General features: G+C 44.5%; 1 protein-coding gene across 1 annotated transcript in view; it reads left to right on the top strand.

Moving 5' to 3' along the window:
- pebp4 (phosphatidylethanolamine binding protein 4) overlaps window positions 1-18,524 on the top strand; it is a 447,588-nt gene that overhangs the window by 338,239 nt on the left and 90,825 nt on the right. Inside the window, exon 6 of the mRNA XM_078565426.1 lies at window positions 6,258-6,374. Within this exon, the coding sequence (XP_078421552.1) occupies window positions 6,258-6,374 (117 nt within the window). The remainder of the gene's footprint in view (window positions 1-6,257; window positions 6,375-18,524) is intronic.

The raw sequence follows: 18,524 nt of genomic DNA, 5'->3' as shown, positions 1-18,524 counted from the left end.
TTTCAACCCATCTCTTTAACTTCAGGGGTTGTATAAACCAAACCCAAAAGACAGACCTTTCAACCACAGTTCCACCCAGACTTCTCAGCACAAAGGCTTAGACCAACCAAAAATGACGCTGAAACCATTTTACCTTTCTTAACACACAAATATATATATTCAACGAAAATTATACATTGTTCCGAACACAAATGATCCCAGTGGTTTTTTTTTTTGCCTTTATTGCTACATGTGGATGTCTATTCCAAATTTTGATCACCCTGCGTGAAGATGAATTTCCCAAGATGAGTCTTAAATTTACCTTTCCCTCCCCTCAGTCTGTGTTGCTTTGTTTTATTCTTGCAATTTAAAATAAGATTCCAGATTTTTCTTTTCTATTGCCATAATTATCTTTCCTACATGCGCATGACACTGGATCTTTAGGATTCTTCAGAAATCTGTATTGAGGTTAAAGCTATTGAGAACAGTCATAATTGATATTTTTAAAACAGACTTTAGATCATTTTAGTTTGTAGTTGTTTCCTGCTGTAAATAAGACAGGAAGCAAATTGACAGCATACTAAGTTTTCCTGAGAGCTTCCAGTAACATTGTTTGTTATTAGTGTTACCTATGCATTTTGTGCAGACGATTAGATATGAAGGTTTCTCCATTTATGTTTTTCAGAGTGGCTGCTTGAAAAGAATGTCGGAGTGCTTGCCCACCAGTGTACTCCTGATTGAGTATATTTCCATAGCAGTGGTTTCCACTACATTAGCCACATGGCGTGAATTCAGAATCCATGAGCTGCATCTTACCAATGTCGGCGGGCTGGGCGGGAGCAGGCAGGAGAGGGCGTGGAGCCGATCGCTGCCTTCCATCGACTGCGCGCTGCCATTTTACATGGGCGGGCCAATTAAGGCCCCGCCCAGCGTAACGCGTGGCCAGTAGCGCTCAGTGCTACCTGTGTGGGCGGGGGGGAGGAGGGAGAGTTGGGGTCTGCGCTCTTTCGCGAATGCCTGCAAAAGAGCGCAGCAATCTCCCTGAGGCATGGAGCTGCCTCAGGGAAATTAAGTTGTTGAAAAAAATTTTGTTTTTATAAATAAAAAATTATCTGAACATGTCCCCTCATGTGACAGTGTCACATGAGCTGGGACAAGTTTGTCAAGTTCACCAAATTTATTTATTAATTTTATAAAACCTTCAGGAAACATCCCACCTGCGGATGAGGTTTCCTGGAAAATGCGAAGGCTGCTTGGGCTCTCCGGCTGCCTGCCAACCTTAAGGTTGGATGGGCAGTGGTGTTAATGATCTTAATGACTTTATTAATTGCCATAATAGGCCTTTGACAGTACGGCGGGTGCGTGCCCGCCGAACGCAATATTGGAATGACGTCGGGACGTCGTGTCAAGCCCGCCCCCCCATGCCAACAGCAATATTCTGGCCCATATGTTCCTATTATCTTTTCTGATTTGTGGGTCAAAATGAGTAATCACCACAGCCATTTGGCATGCAGCTGAGTATTCAGATTCACATGGCATACATATGTAAATTGTAAGCTTTCTGTGTATTTATTGGAAAAATGGTAAGAGGAAAAGTAGAGTGTGCAAGTGTTTTGTAATCGTTGTGAGGGTTTGGCAGATTTCCCACTTCTCTGCTCACCAACCACCAATTGTCCACCCCTTCATTCTAGTAAAGGATGGGAGAAAATCCCAAAGCAGGGAACAATGGAACAGAAAATTCCAGCCCTAGTCTAACTTCTGTTGCCACCAAAAATAACAACTTAGAGCACAGCTGGTCATGAAGTCAATCGAGCCCCATTAAAGATGCTCAGGCTACTTTAAGAGGTAAAACACTAAGGACCTGACATTCAGAGTGGCGAGGTGGTACTGAGGATGCCTACCAGTGGCCAAGACCCCTAGCAACACTGGGTAGGCGGATGTCCTGCTGAATTTATCAGCATAACCTGATTAGAAGTATTCTCATCTTCCTGCCTGACAGACAGACAGATTGAGAGGCTGGGTCAGACAACCTACCTCTACAAGAAAGCAACCAGGAACAAACCCAGGAACTCAAGAAGATTGGGGGTGGTGTAGGGCTTGGATTGGAGTGTAGGGCTCAGATTGGAGTGGAGGGGAGGGAGGGAGAGATTGTGGGTTGGAGGACCGGGATCATGATGGATGGAGAGATCAAATCATGACAGGTTTGCTTGTCATGCCATAGGGAAGCATTCCTATTTCTGGCCCACAAACAGTGCTGGAAAAGCAATTAGCTGCTTTGCAGCTCCCTCCCCCACTTCGGCTGATGGGTTTCGAGATGGCTGGGAAACCTGGCCTACAGTTGTTAAGTTCAAATGGATGCGAAGATCTGACGTGTGCAGCCTCAGTAACATATTAAAAGCACTGATTCACCTCGCTGGAATGCAAGTTATTCTTCAACATAACTGCAACAAATTGACTTTGTCTTGCTGGAAATGGTAAGGAGAGAGGCGTTTGTGGTTTGCAGTTTGAAAAACCCAAATTACAGTAAAATCTTGATTGTCCGGCATGCGCGGGGAATGGGTGGTGTCGGTTAATTAAAGATGCCAGTTAACGGAGAGTACCATTTACCAATGGAGCACAGTGCAATACGTGTAGTAGTAACTGACATTCAAATACTCATGAAGTAAAGAACAGTATTCTTTTTACTTGTAAATCTTGAACGGTACATTAAAACATAAAGTATAAAAGAAACAGCATACAGATACAGGTTCCAGATAACTTCCCAATTTTGCTTTCAGTTGGTAAAGTGACGATTCGTATTCGGGGAACATCAGAAATTCCAATTGGTAGAGTGCTGGATCTCACAAAGTTTACTGTATTCATTTAATTTAAGAGTTTAATTTATAAAACAAAAAATGTATGACGCTAAAATTTTTACAGAGTTTGTCAATCACCTTTCTGGTCCAAGTGTTGATGTATCCCTAGAACCTTTCTGGCTCTGGAGATAAATAATTTGTTAGATCAATCCAATTTGTGTGAAAAAAAAAGCAGTGGCTTAGAATGTTGGTAATATGAGACAATGCACACTGAAACCATTTGCATGGTGTTCTTTTTTCAATTTTACAGGAGGCATTAACCTGTTGAAATATTTAGCATAATATATTTCTTTAAGTAGTGAGCTCAGGAATAGTATATGAACATTCAGTGGGATAATATTGCAAGCAATAATTTCCAGATCTATATTACTCAGTTTTGATTTATATCTTCAACAGGTCATGGTTCACTGACTTTGTCGGATTATTGTCATCTTTTTTATCAGGAAATAGACTTTTAACTGATCCAGTTGGAATCCGTCAATCAAGTTATACCTTTACAGGTCATGTCATCCATCACAATGTTTAACTCCCAACATAACATAACTGTAAGGTGTAGTTAATATTGTTGCAAGGGCAACGTAATTAGAACTCAACAAACCAGACTCATTTTTATCTTCAGCGCTATTTCAAATTACAAATGAATGCTCTGGAACTTGGAAATTAAACTGTGGGGAAAGATATTGTGGAAGCGCTATCAGTGCAGCTGAACAATTTAGTATTAAGTTTGCAGACTTCATTCGTTTTAACACAGTGCATACAGCACTCTCTGGGCAATCAGCCAGTCTGCTCCCACATGTCGACCAGTGCTGCTTTGTAACAGCTTGCAGAGAATTGTGTGCAGAGTTCAGGAATGACTTGCACTTCAGTTCTTTCTCACTGCTTTTTCGTCTTTCCTTAGAAGCATGACCCTCCATTTTGACTTCAAAACTGCATTACCTGTATATTTGCTGTTGAGACAGGGGCAATGAATTAGCCTTATTAGTTTGCCTATCTGACAAAGGTACATTTATTGTCCATCCCCAGTTGTAATATGGTGGTCTTTTTTCCTGAACCACTGCATTCCTTGAGCTGACGGCGCTGCAATTTGTAAGCTTGTGAGTTTCAAGTCTTTGACCCAGTGACTATGAAGGAATGTCAGTAAATGTTTACGGAAGGGCAGTGTATGAGTTGGAAAGCAATTTGGAGGTACTATTGTTCGCTTGACACTGATACCTCTTGTCTTTCTCAGTGGTTCGTGGAGGTCAGGAAGCTGAAGGATGCTATTGGGAAAGCTTGTTTGAGTTGCCACAGTGCTTTCTATAGCCAGTGGATGCTGTAGCCACTTTACTGGTAACATCATGATCAGCTGGCTTGGTGATCAGGTAGCCTCTCCTATTCCAGATAATGTTGGCTTTTGTGGCTACACCTGTCAAATCTTCCATCACACCACTAACTTGAGCCTCATAGATGGCGAAAAGGCTCCAAGCAACCCGGAATGAGCCTTTCGTCAAGGTGTGCTCAGCTTCTGCCCATAGTTTTATTCTAAATATGTGTAATTTCACTGAATAATACCTGTGCATCTACAAGAAAGAAGATTAAATGAAAGAAGTTCAGAACAGAGGACACGGAGTTGTGAAGGAGTTCACTTCCATAGTTAGTGGTTTGGACAAAAACCACAACATCATTCAAGATCAGATAAGTGGGTGAAGGACAAAGTATTGGAGGGATACAGGAAAGCGTGAGATAATGTGCTTTGAACTGTGCTCAGATGGAGAGGAAATGCTGACAAGCACTGGTTTGGCTAATGGTATTTCTCTATGTTGTAGCTACAGTAAACAAATATCCCTGCATTTCTAAAAATAATACCTGATATTGTTCCAAAGAATAAAATGCCATCTTTTTAGAAATTTCTTTCATGCGCCTCAGTTAATGTTTTAATTTGAAGGCCAAGAAATCTGTTCACAATTTTATTTCACAGACAAAACTTGTCAACACACTTCAACATCTCCACCGGAAATCTATTGTTCAGAAGGGCCAGGAATTATTTGAGGAGACCCAAGCATTCCCATGCGTCATTGGCATCATTTTAGTACAGTTCTTTGGGGACAGAAACATGGAATAGTAAAATAATTTTTATTTCTGCTTTACAACGTTTATGTACTGTTTTAGTTCATTAGTTGTCACCATAGACTAAGTGGGTCCTTTGGCAATGTCTTGCTTATTCTCTGGCTTTCTTCATACCTCCCTCAGTCATTGTCTTAATCTTATCACCACCTAATTTTTCTTCTTCCTTTTCTAACTTTACCTTCCATTTCTCCTTCAGTTGTTGCCTGGACAAAGCTGTTGGGCCTTTGTTTCCAATGTGCATACTGGCTATCTTTCTCTCTCTAATTGCACTTAGCAACTCTTGATTCCTGAACTTCTGCTCTTGATCTACCCACTCATTTGTCTTTCTGTCCATCCAGTTGATTCTGAGCATCCTCTGTCATACCAACAATTCTTTAGAGGATAGCTGTTGCATACAAAGAGTGCAAGCAACACTGCACACTAGTGACTGTACTAGACGTTTTTTTTCAGCTCCATGGTTTTGGACTTGCAGAGCCTAATTCGGTCACTGGTCATTTCATTTTTGGATGTAACTTTGGTGTTTATCATCAAACCAAGGTAATTGAATTTGTCTACTGCCTCTGTGTTGGTGCTTGTCATTTTGAGCCATAACATTGGTCTTAGCCTCGTTTATGTTCAGTCCAAAAGACTCACCCTGTCTTTTGACTTGATTGCCATAGTCTTGAGCTCTTCCTTTATTCTAACTTTGAATGTGGTGTTGTCTACATACCTGAGATTCCACATGCTACAAAATATCACTCTTCATGTTTCAGGTAAATATTTATATATCCGCTGTTTATCGGTTCACAAACTTGTGGTTAAGCATTCTAACATCATTCTATAATACAGAAAATTCTGAAATCCAGAAATGACTTGGTTCCAAACATTCCGGACTGGAGAGCTTACAGTGTAATCGCAGGTGAAGGGATGTTGTTTAGATGCAGTGGGTTACTGCTCCTTTATGTCAAGAGAATCCAAACTACTGAACAAATTCTTTCTCCTTAGAACTCTGCCGACATCAGCCAAGCGAATTTCGAATTCTGGTCCTGAGCTAAATGTACAGTATTCAGATGTGATTTTATATATTTTTTTGCAATATATGCGGTGAAATTATCAGCACATAGCTATTTAAAAATTCTGTACCGCTCGACACTAACTTTTAAGCTGATTACTGCAAAAAAACAGAATAAATGTAATACAAATTTGAGAGAGTTGATGTGCTTGATAAATACATCTAATTTTAAAAAAATAAGTCGTGTGATTGCTTTCTCAGTAAAGGACCCCTTAATGTGAAAATGTTGGTATTTATGACTTTAATTTTGTTTCATTGCATTACAGAGTACAGGCCACCCACCCCACCATCTGGCACAGGGTACCACCGCTACCAGTTCTGCCTTTACGAGCAGCCAGACGATAGAATAATCTCACTGAATGAACAGGAAACTAAATCCTTGGGTAAGGTGACAAAAAATTAACTGTGGGACAGCATTTCTTTTCACAGCAATTTGGTTTTAACAATCATTTTCTTTCTTTAATATCTTCACCAATTCAAAATATTGATATATAATCTCTTTATGGATCTCATACAGATGCACATACAAGTGTGTTTTACTGTTCTGACAGGATCTTCATGAAATAGTAGGACAGCTTAGCTGCGACATGAACTCTGATTGGCAAGCTGACACCCAACCCTTCTGGCACTTTTATGTTGCATTGATGCAATAACAAACAAACTTTTGTGGCAGCGCATACATGTTAATGAAGCAGTGCAATTGTGTCTGGAGGCTCTTAGAGCAACATCATAGGATGGAATTGCGCCTAACCTCTGTAAAGAGGAGAGAAGTTCAATATAGTTTTTGTTCATCAGGCTAAGTCAGTGTCTTGCATTTACCTTATGGATAGGTGGGGTACCTAAGAAAAGAATCATGCTTTAGATAGTTGCACTTTGTCCTCACTAACATGTTTCACCTGAGGATTGCATTGGTCCTAGAATGAATATTAAATGCAAGTTTATAATTGGGAGTAGGAAATGTCCCATTGGTGATAACCTCTATCAATTATACTCTGAAGTTCTAGGTGACTTATCATATTTGTCCAAGCCTGACTAAGTTAACCTAACACCTTTATATAGATGTCTATGACATCTTTGGCAGTCTCTTCTTGGCCTCCACCTATCACTGGCCCCATATCGAGCCCTACCTGTCCCACCCACCGCCCCCCCTACCAGCTTATATTTCATCTCATTTCTATATGTCTTAGTTCTGATGAAGGGTCATACGGACTCGAAACGGGAACTGTATCCCTCTCCGCAGATGCTGTCGGACCTGCTGAGTTTTTCCAGGTATTTTTGTTTTTGTTCTAGATTTCCAGCATCCGCAGTATTTTGCTTTTACCTTGATATAGTAATTAATTTAGCATACCTGACATCCACATTAGCCCACACAAGATCAAAGTAGCTCCCTTCAAAGTTCAACTTGAACAAGGATGTCTGGATTTTATCTTATATTCATGAAAAATGTGTGGACATGAAATTGTTATTATTTATGGACTTTTATACTTGTTCGGTATTAATATTGTAAGGGTTAGGCATCCAAATTGTAGAACAAATAACTAATAATTATTTGAATTACCATCAAGCTTACGTAGTACTGTATTAAATCACCATAATAATGAGGTACGTGATCTCAATTTTCGGGAAACAGTTTACAAATTTCTCATAGCCATGTTTATCTTATGCAACAGTGTGCTGACAATGTATCAAGAATAGATTGGACTTCAGGCTCTGATTTTAAAATGTTTGTGTCTTTTCACCAAACTCACATGTCATATGTCGCTGGACTAGTGTTCGAGAGGCCCAGGAAAAATGCTCTGGGGACACAGGTACAAATCCCACCATGGCTGGTGGAATTTGAATTCAATTAAGAAAATCTGAAATTAAAATCTAGTGTAACGGTGACCACCAAACCATTGTCGAATGTTGTAAAAACCTATCTAGTTCACTAACGTCCTTTCGGGAAGGAACTCTGCCTGATCTGGCCTACATGTGACTCCAGCCCATAGCAGTGTGGTTGACTCTTAACTACCCTCTGAAATGGCCTAGCAAGCCACACAGTTGCACCAAGCTGCTATGAAGTCCAAAAGGAATGAAACCAGTTGGACCACCTGGCACTGGAAACCATAACGGCACACCCAGCCCTGCCGGTTCCTACAAAGTCCTCCTTACTAACTTCTGGGGGCTTGTGCCAAAACTGGGAGAGCTGTGCCACAGACTAGTCAGGCAACAGCCTGACATAGTCATACTGACGGAATCTACCTTTCATACAATGTACCAGACACCACCATCACCATTCTTGGGTATTTCCTGTCTCACCAACAAGTCAGACCCACCAGAGGTGGCAGCACAGTGGTATACAGTTGGGAGGGAGTTGCCCTTGGAGTCCTCAACATCAACTCTGGTCCCCATGAAGTCTCATGGCATCAGGTCAAATATGGGCAAGGAAACCTCCTACTGGTTACCACCTACAGTCCCCCCTCAGCTGACGAATCAGTACTCCACCATGTTGAACACTACTTGGAGGAAGCACTGAGGGTGAAGATACTCTGGGTGGGCACTTCAATATTCATCACAAAGAGTGGCTTGGTAGCAGCACTACTGACTGAGCTGGCCAAGCTCTAAAGGACATTGCTGCTAGACTGGGACTTTGGCAGATGGTGAGCAAACCAACAAGAGAAAAATCCTACTTGACCTCGTCCTCACCAATCTACCTGTCACAGATGCATTTGTTCATGACAGTATTTGTAGGAGTGTTGACCATTTGTGGAGGCGAAGCCCCATCTTCATATTGAGGATACCCTGTATGGTGTTGTGTGGCACTACCACTGTGCTAAGTGGGATAGAATTCAAACAGATCTAGCACCTCAAGACTGGGTCTCCATGAGGCACTGTGGGCCATCAGTAGCAGTAGAATTGTATACAATCACAATCTGTAACCTCATGGCCCAGTGTATCTCCCACTCTACCATTACCATCAAGCCAGGGGATTGACCCTGGTTCAATGAAGAGAGCTTGAAGGCATGCCAGGAGCAGCACCAGACATACCTAAAAATGAGGTGTTAACTTGGTGAACCAACAGCACAGCACTACTTGCATGCCAAACAGCCGAAGCAGCATATGATAGACAGAACGAAGCAATTCCACAACCAACAGATCAGATCTAAGTTTTGCAGTCCTGCCACATCCTGTCATAAATGGTGGTGGATAATTCGAAGCTCCACAAATAACCCCATCCTCATTGGTGGGGGAGTCCAGCACATCAGTGCAAAAGACGAGGCTGAAGCATTTGCAGCCACCTTGAGCCAGAAGTGTTGAGTGGATGACCCATCGCATCCTCCTCCGAAGGTCCCCAGCATCACAGATGCTAATCTTCAGCAAATTTGATTCACTCCATGCAGGCAGGGACCCTCCAGGTCTCGGCCCTACGGAAGGCACCCATCAAGGTCATCACAGGGCGTAGCAGTTAGGAGGCTGCCTCCACCTTCGCTGTAGATGTCTGGGGAGCACCAAGATGCAGCAGTGGGTTTAGGAAGGTTAAGAAGATGTATTTGCACAGCCAGGGCACAGGTGTTAATCACTTGTGCATAATGTTCACTTTTGTCAATAAACTCCCAAGGATGTCTCCCTATCTATGGCTCCTTCTTCTGATGAGCTATGTTCATGTCATTCAGATGTGAAACCTTGCTGTACAAAATAAAGGCAGGTGTCTCAGTGCAGGGCCTCTTCCCTGTGTTTTGTGCAGCCTTCAGACCAAAGTGATGGTCCGGCCTCACACTCCCTGGACACATTACTGATGCCTGCATTGCGACAGTGCTTGTCATTACTAACAGTGTGGGTAATGACTGAGAATGTCGTGGGCAGGCGTCACAGTGTTCTGTCATTCTTGATGTGCTCTCAGCACTTTTAAGGTGGGGTTGGCCCCCAACTTTTCAGTATCTGTGACCAGTGACACTGTGCTCCTGAAGCGGTCAGGTGCTGAAGGCGGACAAAGGATCAGATGCTTTTAAAGCTTCATGTTTGCATCTCCATGATATGACCCTGATCATAGAGCACAAGCTAGCTGCCCTCAGCCAGACATGAGTCAGACATTCACAGAGGCCATGTGAAGATCTATAGAGTGTCCTCACTGCATGCTGTCATCATCCTCCTGCAATTGAGTGACGATTAGGGCCTCCACTGCATCCCCTTGACAGGAGCATTATCACAGAGGCCATAAGCCAGACTGGAGTCAAATGTTCATAGCTGCAATCTTAGGAACTTCTGGTGTCTCCTTACTGCACGTCGTCATCATCCTCTACAAATCTAGCCGCTATAAGGACCTCCCAACCTTGTCTGCCTCGTCTGGCAAGTGCGAGGCCTCACTGCCACCATCGTCGCCTTTGAGGACCACCTGACCCTCATCACCGTCGATGGCCTCCTCATCGGAGATCTCCAACTCCTGTTTCCTTCCCCTGCCAGCTCCTCTTCCTGTTGCAGTGCCAGGTTGTAAAGGGCGCAGCAGGTGATAATGATGCGTGACACCCTCTGCGGACTGTAGGCACCGGAACCTCATTTTCAGCATCCCGATGGTTTGTGCCACCAAGTTGCGAGTTGCAGCATGAGCCTCATTATAGTTTCGCTCTGCTGCAGTCTGAGGCCGCCGCACGGGTGTCATCAGCCACAGCGTCTGCAGATAGCCCTTGTCCCCGAGGAGCCATCCCTGCAGCCTCTGTGGGCCACAGAAGACATCAGGGATCTGTGACCAACTGAGAATGTAGGAGTTGTGCACACTTCGTGGAAACCATGCACAGACCATCAGGATGCATTTCTAGTTGTCGTACAGCAGCTGCACATTGAGTGAATGGAAGATCTTGCAGTTGGCATAGTTGACTGCGTGTTGCAATGGAAATCTGAGCACCACATGAGTACAGTCGATAGCACTCTGCATCTGTGGGAAACCCAAGGTCTGGGCGAATCCAATCACTCTTGCATCCTGGCTCTCCTGGTCCCGGGCAAAATGCACAAAGTTATGTGCCCTTGTGAAGATGGCATCCGTGACCTCATGGATGCATTTGTGGGTGGAGGCTTGTGATATCCCACAGAGGTCACCTGTGGAACCCTAAAAGTTGCCACTGGCATAGAAATTGAGTGCTGTTGTCACTTTCACGGCCACTGGCAGTGGATGCCCTCCATTTCCATGTGGTGCCAAATCCTGCAGCAGCTGGCAGATGTGACTAACCAGTTCCCTAGACATGTGCAGTCTTCGGCGACACTGCTTCTTGGTCATCTGCAGGAATGAAAGGCAGCGTTTATAGACCCTGGGTCTAGCTAGGCGCCGACCAGCGACAACTCGTTATGGCTCTTCAGAGCCACACAGCTAGTTCACTAAGTTCATGATCCTGATGTACTCCTCTTGCAGGATGAAAGAGAGAGACACGTGGATTAGCATGGGTGTACTAAGAACCTCTCTTGGTTAAGCCTGAGGGCCCCATAACGCACCCCGGAGAGTGCTGGCCACCACTTGGTTGGCCAGAGATCAGTGCGCTGCATGGCTGCCCAAAACCCCACCTTCCTCCACCTTACCCCACCTGACCAATTGGTGGCAGCTTTGCCCATTGGACTCCATGCTGTGCTCTGAGCTCAGGCGCAGGCATTCTCCTAACTCGAACTGCAAGGCTGCACTGTTAGCTTGAACCATAGAGGAGACTGGTCCAAACCGGTGTGATCACATTGCAAATGGCTGTGAGTGCCTCCACCAGTGACTGCTCCATGGCCAGCTTTAGCAAGGAGATTGTACAACGTGCTCAGTCATCCAACTGTTCTGCAGTCCAATAAAATGCTCATTAGTTTGCAGTCTATGCCTGAGGGGTGAAAAGTTCTGGAGTACTTGGTGGCACCTTGATGTCTCTGCGTTGCTTGAGTGGGCAGATAAGCTAGAGACCTAACTCCAATCAATGTGACTGCACCTGAACTGTCTCAGCTGCGGAGGAATAGTCACTTTATACAAGGTGTCCCTAATGTGTGGCCGCTTCCCTTGCCCACCCCGCCTCACCCCACACTGCACATGCTTGTGCGCTACCTTTAACTGCAGGGCTGCCTTTTTCCCACTCCCCAAAGTCACCTCAATCGCAGGGCAGCTTTGCGCAACAACCCCCCCCCCCCCCACCAACCACCCCCCCCCACCCACCTCAAAAGACCCCTCAGCCACAGGTCAGCCTTCCCCCCTAGCCAACTCCAATCACGCCGACGCGGACGGACAATCCAGCGAGGGATGAGTCCGGAGGGGTAGCCTTTCAATGATCTGCTGATGTATTACAATGAGGTTTCCGATGTTGGATGGTAGGGAATGTGACCTGCCATCGACGGGCTGAGTGGACAACCGCAAACTGGTTTCACGGCGTTGTGAAACCGATTTTTGGCCTTGCCAGGTTATCTGCTCATACCACCGAACACGCCCAATGCCAACAGGCATGGACAATTCCGCCCAAAGGCTTCCCAAATGCCAGAACCTCAACATAGATGGCACCCTGTTCAACAACTAATGACCCAAAGCGAATTCCAGATGCTGGATAAACATCCCTTTTGAAGTCATTGTGGAGAAGGAAAGTCACATGACTCAAGCCTCTGGCCTGATATGACATTTTTGGTCTTCACAGCCAGTCTGCTGTTTTAACATCAACTGGACACAACTCCAGCAGCCAGGCTGGGTGAGCAGTCTCAACTCCACAAAACCTGATTAACTCTAAAAGTCTCTGATCAACACTGCCAAGAGGCTGAAACACAGAAAAGCTCATCGTGCAGCCGCGTCAGTCGTTTCAATGATTTTCATATCATTTCACCAGCCAGAAACACATTGGAACAGAACCCCACGATGAAGAAAACATCTTCTGGACTCTGACTTTGGACTGTGGAACTTAGATGAACTATATTTTTTTGTGGTTTTTGTACTGCATACCTCCTTTTCTCTGTCTACTGAACTCAGGAGGTGAGGTGAGAGTGACTGCTCTTGACATCAAGGCATCATTTGGTCAAATGTGGCATCAAGGAGCCTCAGTAAAACTGAAGTCAGTGGGAATCAGGAGGAAAACTCTCCACTAGTTGGAGTCTTACCTAGCACAAAGGAAGATGGTTGTGATTGTTAGAGGTCAATCATGTCAGTCTTGGGACATGGCGGTAGGAGTTCCTCAGGGCACTGTCTTAGGCCCAACCATCTTCTACTGTTTCATCAATGATCTTCCCTCCATCATAAGGTCAGAAGTGGGGATGTTCGCTGATGATTGCACAATGTTCAGCATCATTCATGTCTCTTCAGATACTGAAACAGTCCATGTCCACATGCAGCAAGACCTGGACAACATCCAGACTTGGCTGATAATTGGCAAGTAACGTTCGTGCCACACAAGTGCCAGGCAATGACCATCTCCAACTAGAGAGAATCTAACCATTGCCCCTTGACGTTCAGTGGCATTACCATCGCTGAATTCCCCCACTATCAACATTCTGGGGGTTACCTTTGACTAGAAACTGAACTGGACTAGCTATATAAAGACTGTGGCTACAAGAGCAGGTCAGAGGCTGGGAATTCTGTGGAGAGTAACTCACCTCCTCACTCCCAAAGCCTGTCCGCCATCTACAAGGCACAAGTCAGGAGTGTGATGGAATACTCTGTTCTAGCCTGGATGAGCACAGCTTCAACAATACTCGAGAAACTTGACACCATCTAGGACAACGCAGCCCGCTTGATTGGCACCCCGTCCACCACATTAAACATTCATTCCCTCCACTACTGCAGCAACTTGACAAGGCTCCTTCCACAGCAGACCTGTGACCTCTACCACCTAAAAGAACAAGGGCAGCAGTGCATGGCAACACCACCAACTGTAGGTTCCTGTCTAAGTTACACACCATTCTGACTTGGAACTATTTTTCCGTTCCTTTACTGTCGCTGGGTTAAAATCCTGGAACTCCTTTCCAAACAGTGGGTGTTCCTACAACACATGGACTGCAATGGTTCAAGAAGGCAGCTCACCACCACCTTCTCAAGGACATTTTGGGATGGGCAATAAATGCTGGCCTTGCCAGGGCTGCTCACGTCCCATGAATTAATAAAAGAAACAGATTTGTCTGCATTTGCAGCACAGCATAGTATGGGGAGAAAGATATAGAATAATATGTTGATCGGGTGAGATGAAGTAAGGTGGGAGGAAGCTCGTGGAGAGCATATACACTGGCATTGACTAATTGGGCTGAATGGCTTGTTTCTGTGCTGTAAAATGATATGTAATTGTAGTTGTTGTGTAAACTTGACTCCAAAGTGAAGCAGAGACTGCTTCTGCCACTCTGCTTCTCTCCTGTGTTAGGCTGGGCTCATAACTGAAGATTTATACTATCACCTTAATACTGGTGTGAAGTGAAACCACTTCACACCAAAGCTGCCACTGTCATGTTTACCCAGAGTAAAATCTCTTGCTTACTGTGCATTGTACTTAGACTTTTGTCTCAACTTACTACAAATGAGATCTATCAAGGTGCAGGAGTATTGCATCATATTGAAAACGGATTTAATTTCTGAGTGGTGGAATAATTCATGACAGTTGCTCATGGTTGCTGAATCAGTCTCCCCATAAACAAGGAGCAAGTCTGGGAACACATTCCTGCATGGTTCTTTGACCAGGGAACAGTGCACAAGACAGCAATGTAAAACATATTTTCTGATGGAATAAATACCTTGATCTTCACTGAACATATAAACATCATTTTCTGTTTTTTGTACACATGGAACAGTTGTTGACCAGAGGAATTTGCTTTACATCAAACATAATTGGATGAACATTGATTTGTTCTGGGTAGAAAGAGTTTTTAATTTGTTGTATTAAAACTGTCTTGTAAGACACAGATAATCACTCATCTTTTAGTCGCAATTAACATTAGAAAAATATTTATAAGAACTGCCAGGCTGCCGCAAACAGGCTAGAATATTGCTCAGGATGACCGACATAACAAACCAGGAAACAGTTTATTTTCCCCGTTCAACTGTGACTTTCAATGCAATAGGGTGATACTGCTAAAATAGATTTGATAAAGGTTAACTTGCATATTTGAAAAGTGTGACTGTCAGGTCATTTTAGCGAAAAGGATGTCCTTCGCATCACTGCGTACGTGTCATAAAATAATAAATAGTTCCAATTTTGTTTATTTTGTGAAAAAGGTGGAAGATCTCCATCTCTCTTACACTTGGCATATCTTCTCTTGCACATAGTATTGCAGATAAATTAGAACAAAAGCACAGTATGCCGAGCTTGAAACCCTGATTTTACAAGTCAAGTTTGAATGATGGGCATAACTACATTAACTGACTTAGTTTAGCAACTGCCTCCACTCCCCTGCCAAGGCCAGTGACCCTTCCCGAAGTTCTTTGCTTAACCGTGGGCCACTGCGGTGATAGCAATGTCTGACCATTGCCAATTTCTCCCGCAGCAATGTCTTCATTCCAGTTAGATCTGAGATCCAATATCCAGGGCTTATTGAACATCTCCATTCCTGGGCAGATTATTTACCCTGCATCTAGGCCATAAATTTAAAAATGTGCTCCAGAGGACAGTGTGAAAACATCAACATTTTGAGCCTCAGACTTGGGAAATATATCAGTTTTCTGATTCATCCTCTTTCCCAATTAAATTCTTAGTGAGTTGGAAATGCTAAGTGGAAAAGGAAGAATTAGAGGAGAGAGACAGAGCAAAGCAGTACCTATTGTCCACTGATTGTGAAGTGCAAGCGGTGTTAAGATGGCAACCTGGGACCAGTTGGAGAGACCATTCTTATTGGTTGCGGAGGGGTCGAGACCAGGTGAATAGGAAAACAAAAGACATGGAAGAGAAACTTCCAAAAAATGTAAAATAATGAATAACAGATATAAAAAATGGAGACTTTACATGATCTCAAAGAACAGCTAAGCAGACTGGATACAGCTAAAGCGATGAGCCCCAATAACAAGACAAAAGCCAAAAACTGCAAATGCTGGAAATCCAAAACAAAAGTAAAAATACCTAGAAAAACTCAGCAGGTCTGACAGCATCTGCGGAGAGGAACACAGTTAACGTTTTGGGTCCGCATAACTCTTCAAGAGAACTAAGGAAAAATAGAAAAGAGGTGAAATATAAACTGGTTTAAGGGGGGGTGGGACAGGTAGAGCTGGATAGAGGGCCAGTGATAGGTGGAGATAACCAAAAGATGTCATAGACAAAAGGACAAAGAGGTGTTGAAGGTGGTGATATTATCTAAGGAATGTGCTAATTAAGGGTAGAAAGCAGGACGTGCAAGGTACAGATAGCCCTAGTGGGGGTGGGGTGGGGGGGAAGGGATCGAAATAGGCTAAAAGGTAGAGATAAAACAATGGATGGGAATACATTTAAAAATAATGGAAATAGGTGGGAAAAGAAAAATCTATATAAATTATTGGAAAAAAGGGGGGATCGGAAAGGGGGTGGGGATGGAGGAGAGAGTTCATGATCTAAAATTGTTGAACTCAATATTCAGTCCGGAAGGCTGTAAAGTGTCTAGTCGGAAGATGAGGTGCTGTTCCTCCAGTTTGCGTTGAGCTTCACTGGAACAATGCAGCAGACCAAGGATGGACATGAGGGCATGAGAGCAGGGTGGAGTGTTGAAATGGCAAGCGACAGGGAGGTCTGGGTCATGCTTAGAACCATAGAACCATAGAACACTACAGCACAGAAAACAGGCCATTCGGCCCTTCTAGTCTGTGCCGAAATATTATTCCACTAGTCCCATTGATCTGCACCTAGTCCATAACCCTCCAGACCTCTCCCATCCATGTATCTATCTAAGTTATTCTTAAAACTTAAGAGTGAGCCCGCATTTACCACATCAGATGTTAGCTTGTTCCACACTCTCACCACCCTCTGAGTGAAGAAGTTCCCCCTAATGTTCCCCCTAAACCTTTCCCCTTTCACCCTAAAGCCATGTCCTCTCGTGTTTATTTCTCCTAATCTAAGTGGAACGAGCCTACTCGCATTTATTCTGTCCATACCCCTCACAATTTTGTAAACTTCTATCAAATCTCTCCTCATTCTTCTACGCTCCAAGAAATAAAGTCCTAACCTGTTTAATCTTTCCCTGTAACTCAACTCTTTAAGACCCGGCAATATCCTTGCAGACAGACCGAAGGTGTTCCACAAAGGGGTCACCCAGTCTGCGTTTGGTCTCTCCAATGTAGAGGAAACCGCATTGGGAGCAGCTAATGCAGTAGACTAAATTCAGGGAAGTGCAAGTGAAATGCTGCTTCACTTGAAAGGAGTGTTTGGGCTCTTGGACGGTGAGGAGAGGGGAAGTAAAGGGGCAGGTGTTACACCTTCTGCGGTTGCATGGGAAGGTGTCGTGGGAGGCGGTTGAGGTGTAGGGGGTGATGGAGGAGTGGACCAGGGTGTCCCGGAGGGAACGATCCCTGCGGAATGCTGCCAGGGGGGGGTGAAGGGAAGATGTGTTTGGTGGTGGCATCATGCTGGAGTTGGTGGAAATGGCGGAGGATGATCCTTTGAACGCAGAGGCTGGTGGGGTGATAAGTGAGGACAAGGGGGACCCTATCATGGTTCTGGGAGGGAGAAGAAGGTATGAGGGCGGATGCGTGGGAGATGGGCAGGACACGGTTGAGAGCCCTGTCAACCACCGTGGGTGGAAAACCTCGGTTAAGGAAGGAGGAAGACATGTCAGAGGAACTGTTTTTGAAAGTGGCATCATCAGAACAGATGTGATGGAGGCGAAGGAACTGAGAGAATGGGATGGACTCCTTACAGGAAGCGGGGTGTGAGGAGCTGTAGTTGAGGTAGCTGTGGGAGTCGGTAGGCTTGTAATGAATATTGGTGGACAGTCTATCACCAGAAATTGAGACGGAGAGGTCAAGGAAGGGAAGGGAAGTGTCAGAGATGGACCATGTGAAAATGATGGTGGGGTGGAAATTGGAACAAAATTAATAAATTTTTCCAGGTCCAGACGAGAGCATGAAGCAGCACCGAAGCAATCATCGATGTACTGGAGAAATAGTTGTGGGAGGGGGCCGGAGTAGGACTGGAACAAGGAATGTTCCACATACCCCATAAAGAAACAGGTATAACTGGTGCCCATGCGGGTACCCATACCCACACCTTTTATTTGGAGGAAGTGAGAGGAGTTTAAGGAGAAATTGTTCAGTGAGAGAACAAATTCAGCCAGACAGAGGAGAGTAGTGGTGGATGGGGATTGTTCGGGCCTCTGTTCGAGGAAGAAGCAGAGAGCCATCAAACCATCCCAGTGGGTGATGGAGGTGTAGAGGGATTGGATGTTAATGGTGAAGAGGAGGTGGCTGGGGCCAGGGAACTGGAAATTGTTAATATGATGTAGGGTGTCAGAGGACAATGGACGTAGGTGGGAAGGAACTGGGCAAGGGGAGAGAGAATGGAGTCAAGATAGCAAGAAATGAGTTCCATGGGGCAGGAACAGGCTGACACGATCGGTCTGCCAGGACAGTCCTGTTTGTGGATTTTGGGTAGGAGGTAGAAACAGGCTGTCCGAGGTTGGGA

Source organism: Cetorhinus maximus, chromosome 20 (genome assembly GCF_964194155.1).
Source record: "Cetorhinus maximus chromosome 20, sCetMax3.hap1.1, whole genome shotgun sequence".
NCBI classification, from domain to species: Eukaryota; Metazoa; Chordata; class Chondrichthyes; order Lamniformes; family Cetorhinidae; genus Cetorhinus; species Cetorhinus maximus.
The sequence above is the reverse complement of the archived record's forward strand: the minus strand, read 5'-3'. Positions and strand labels throughout refer to the sequence as shown.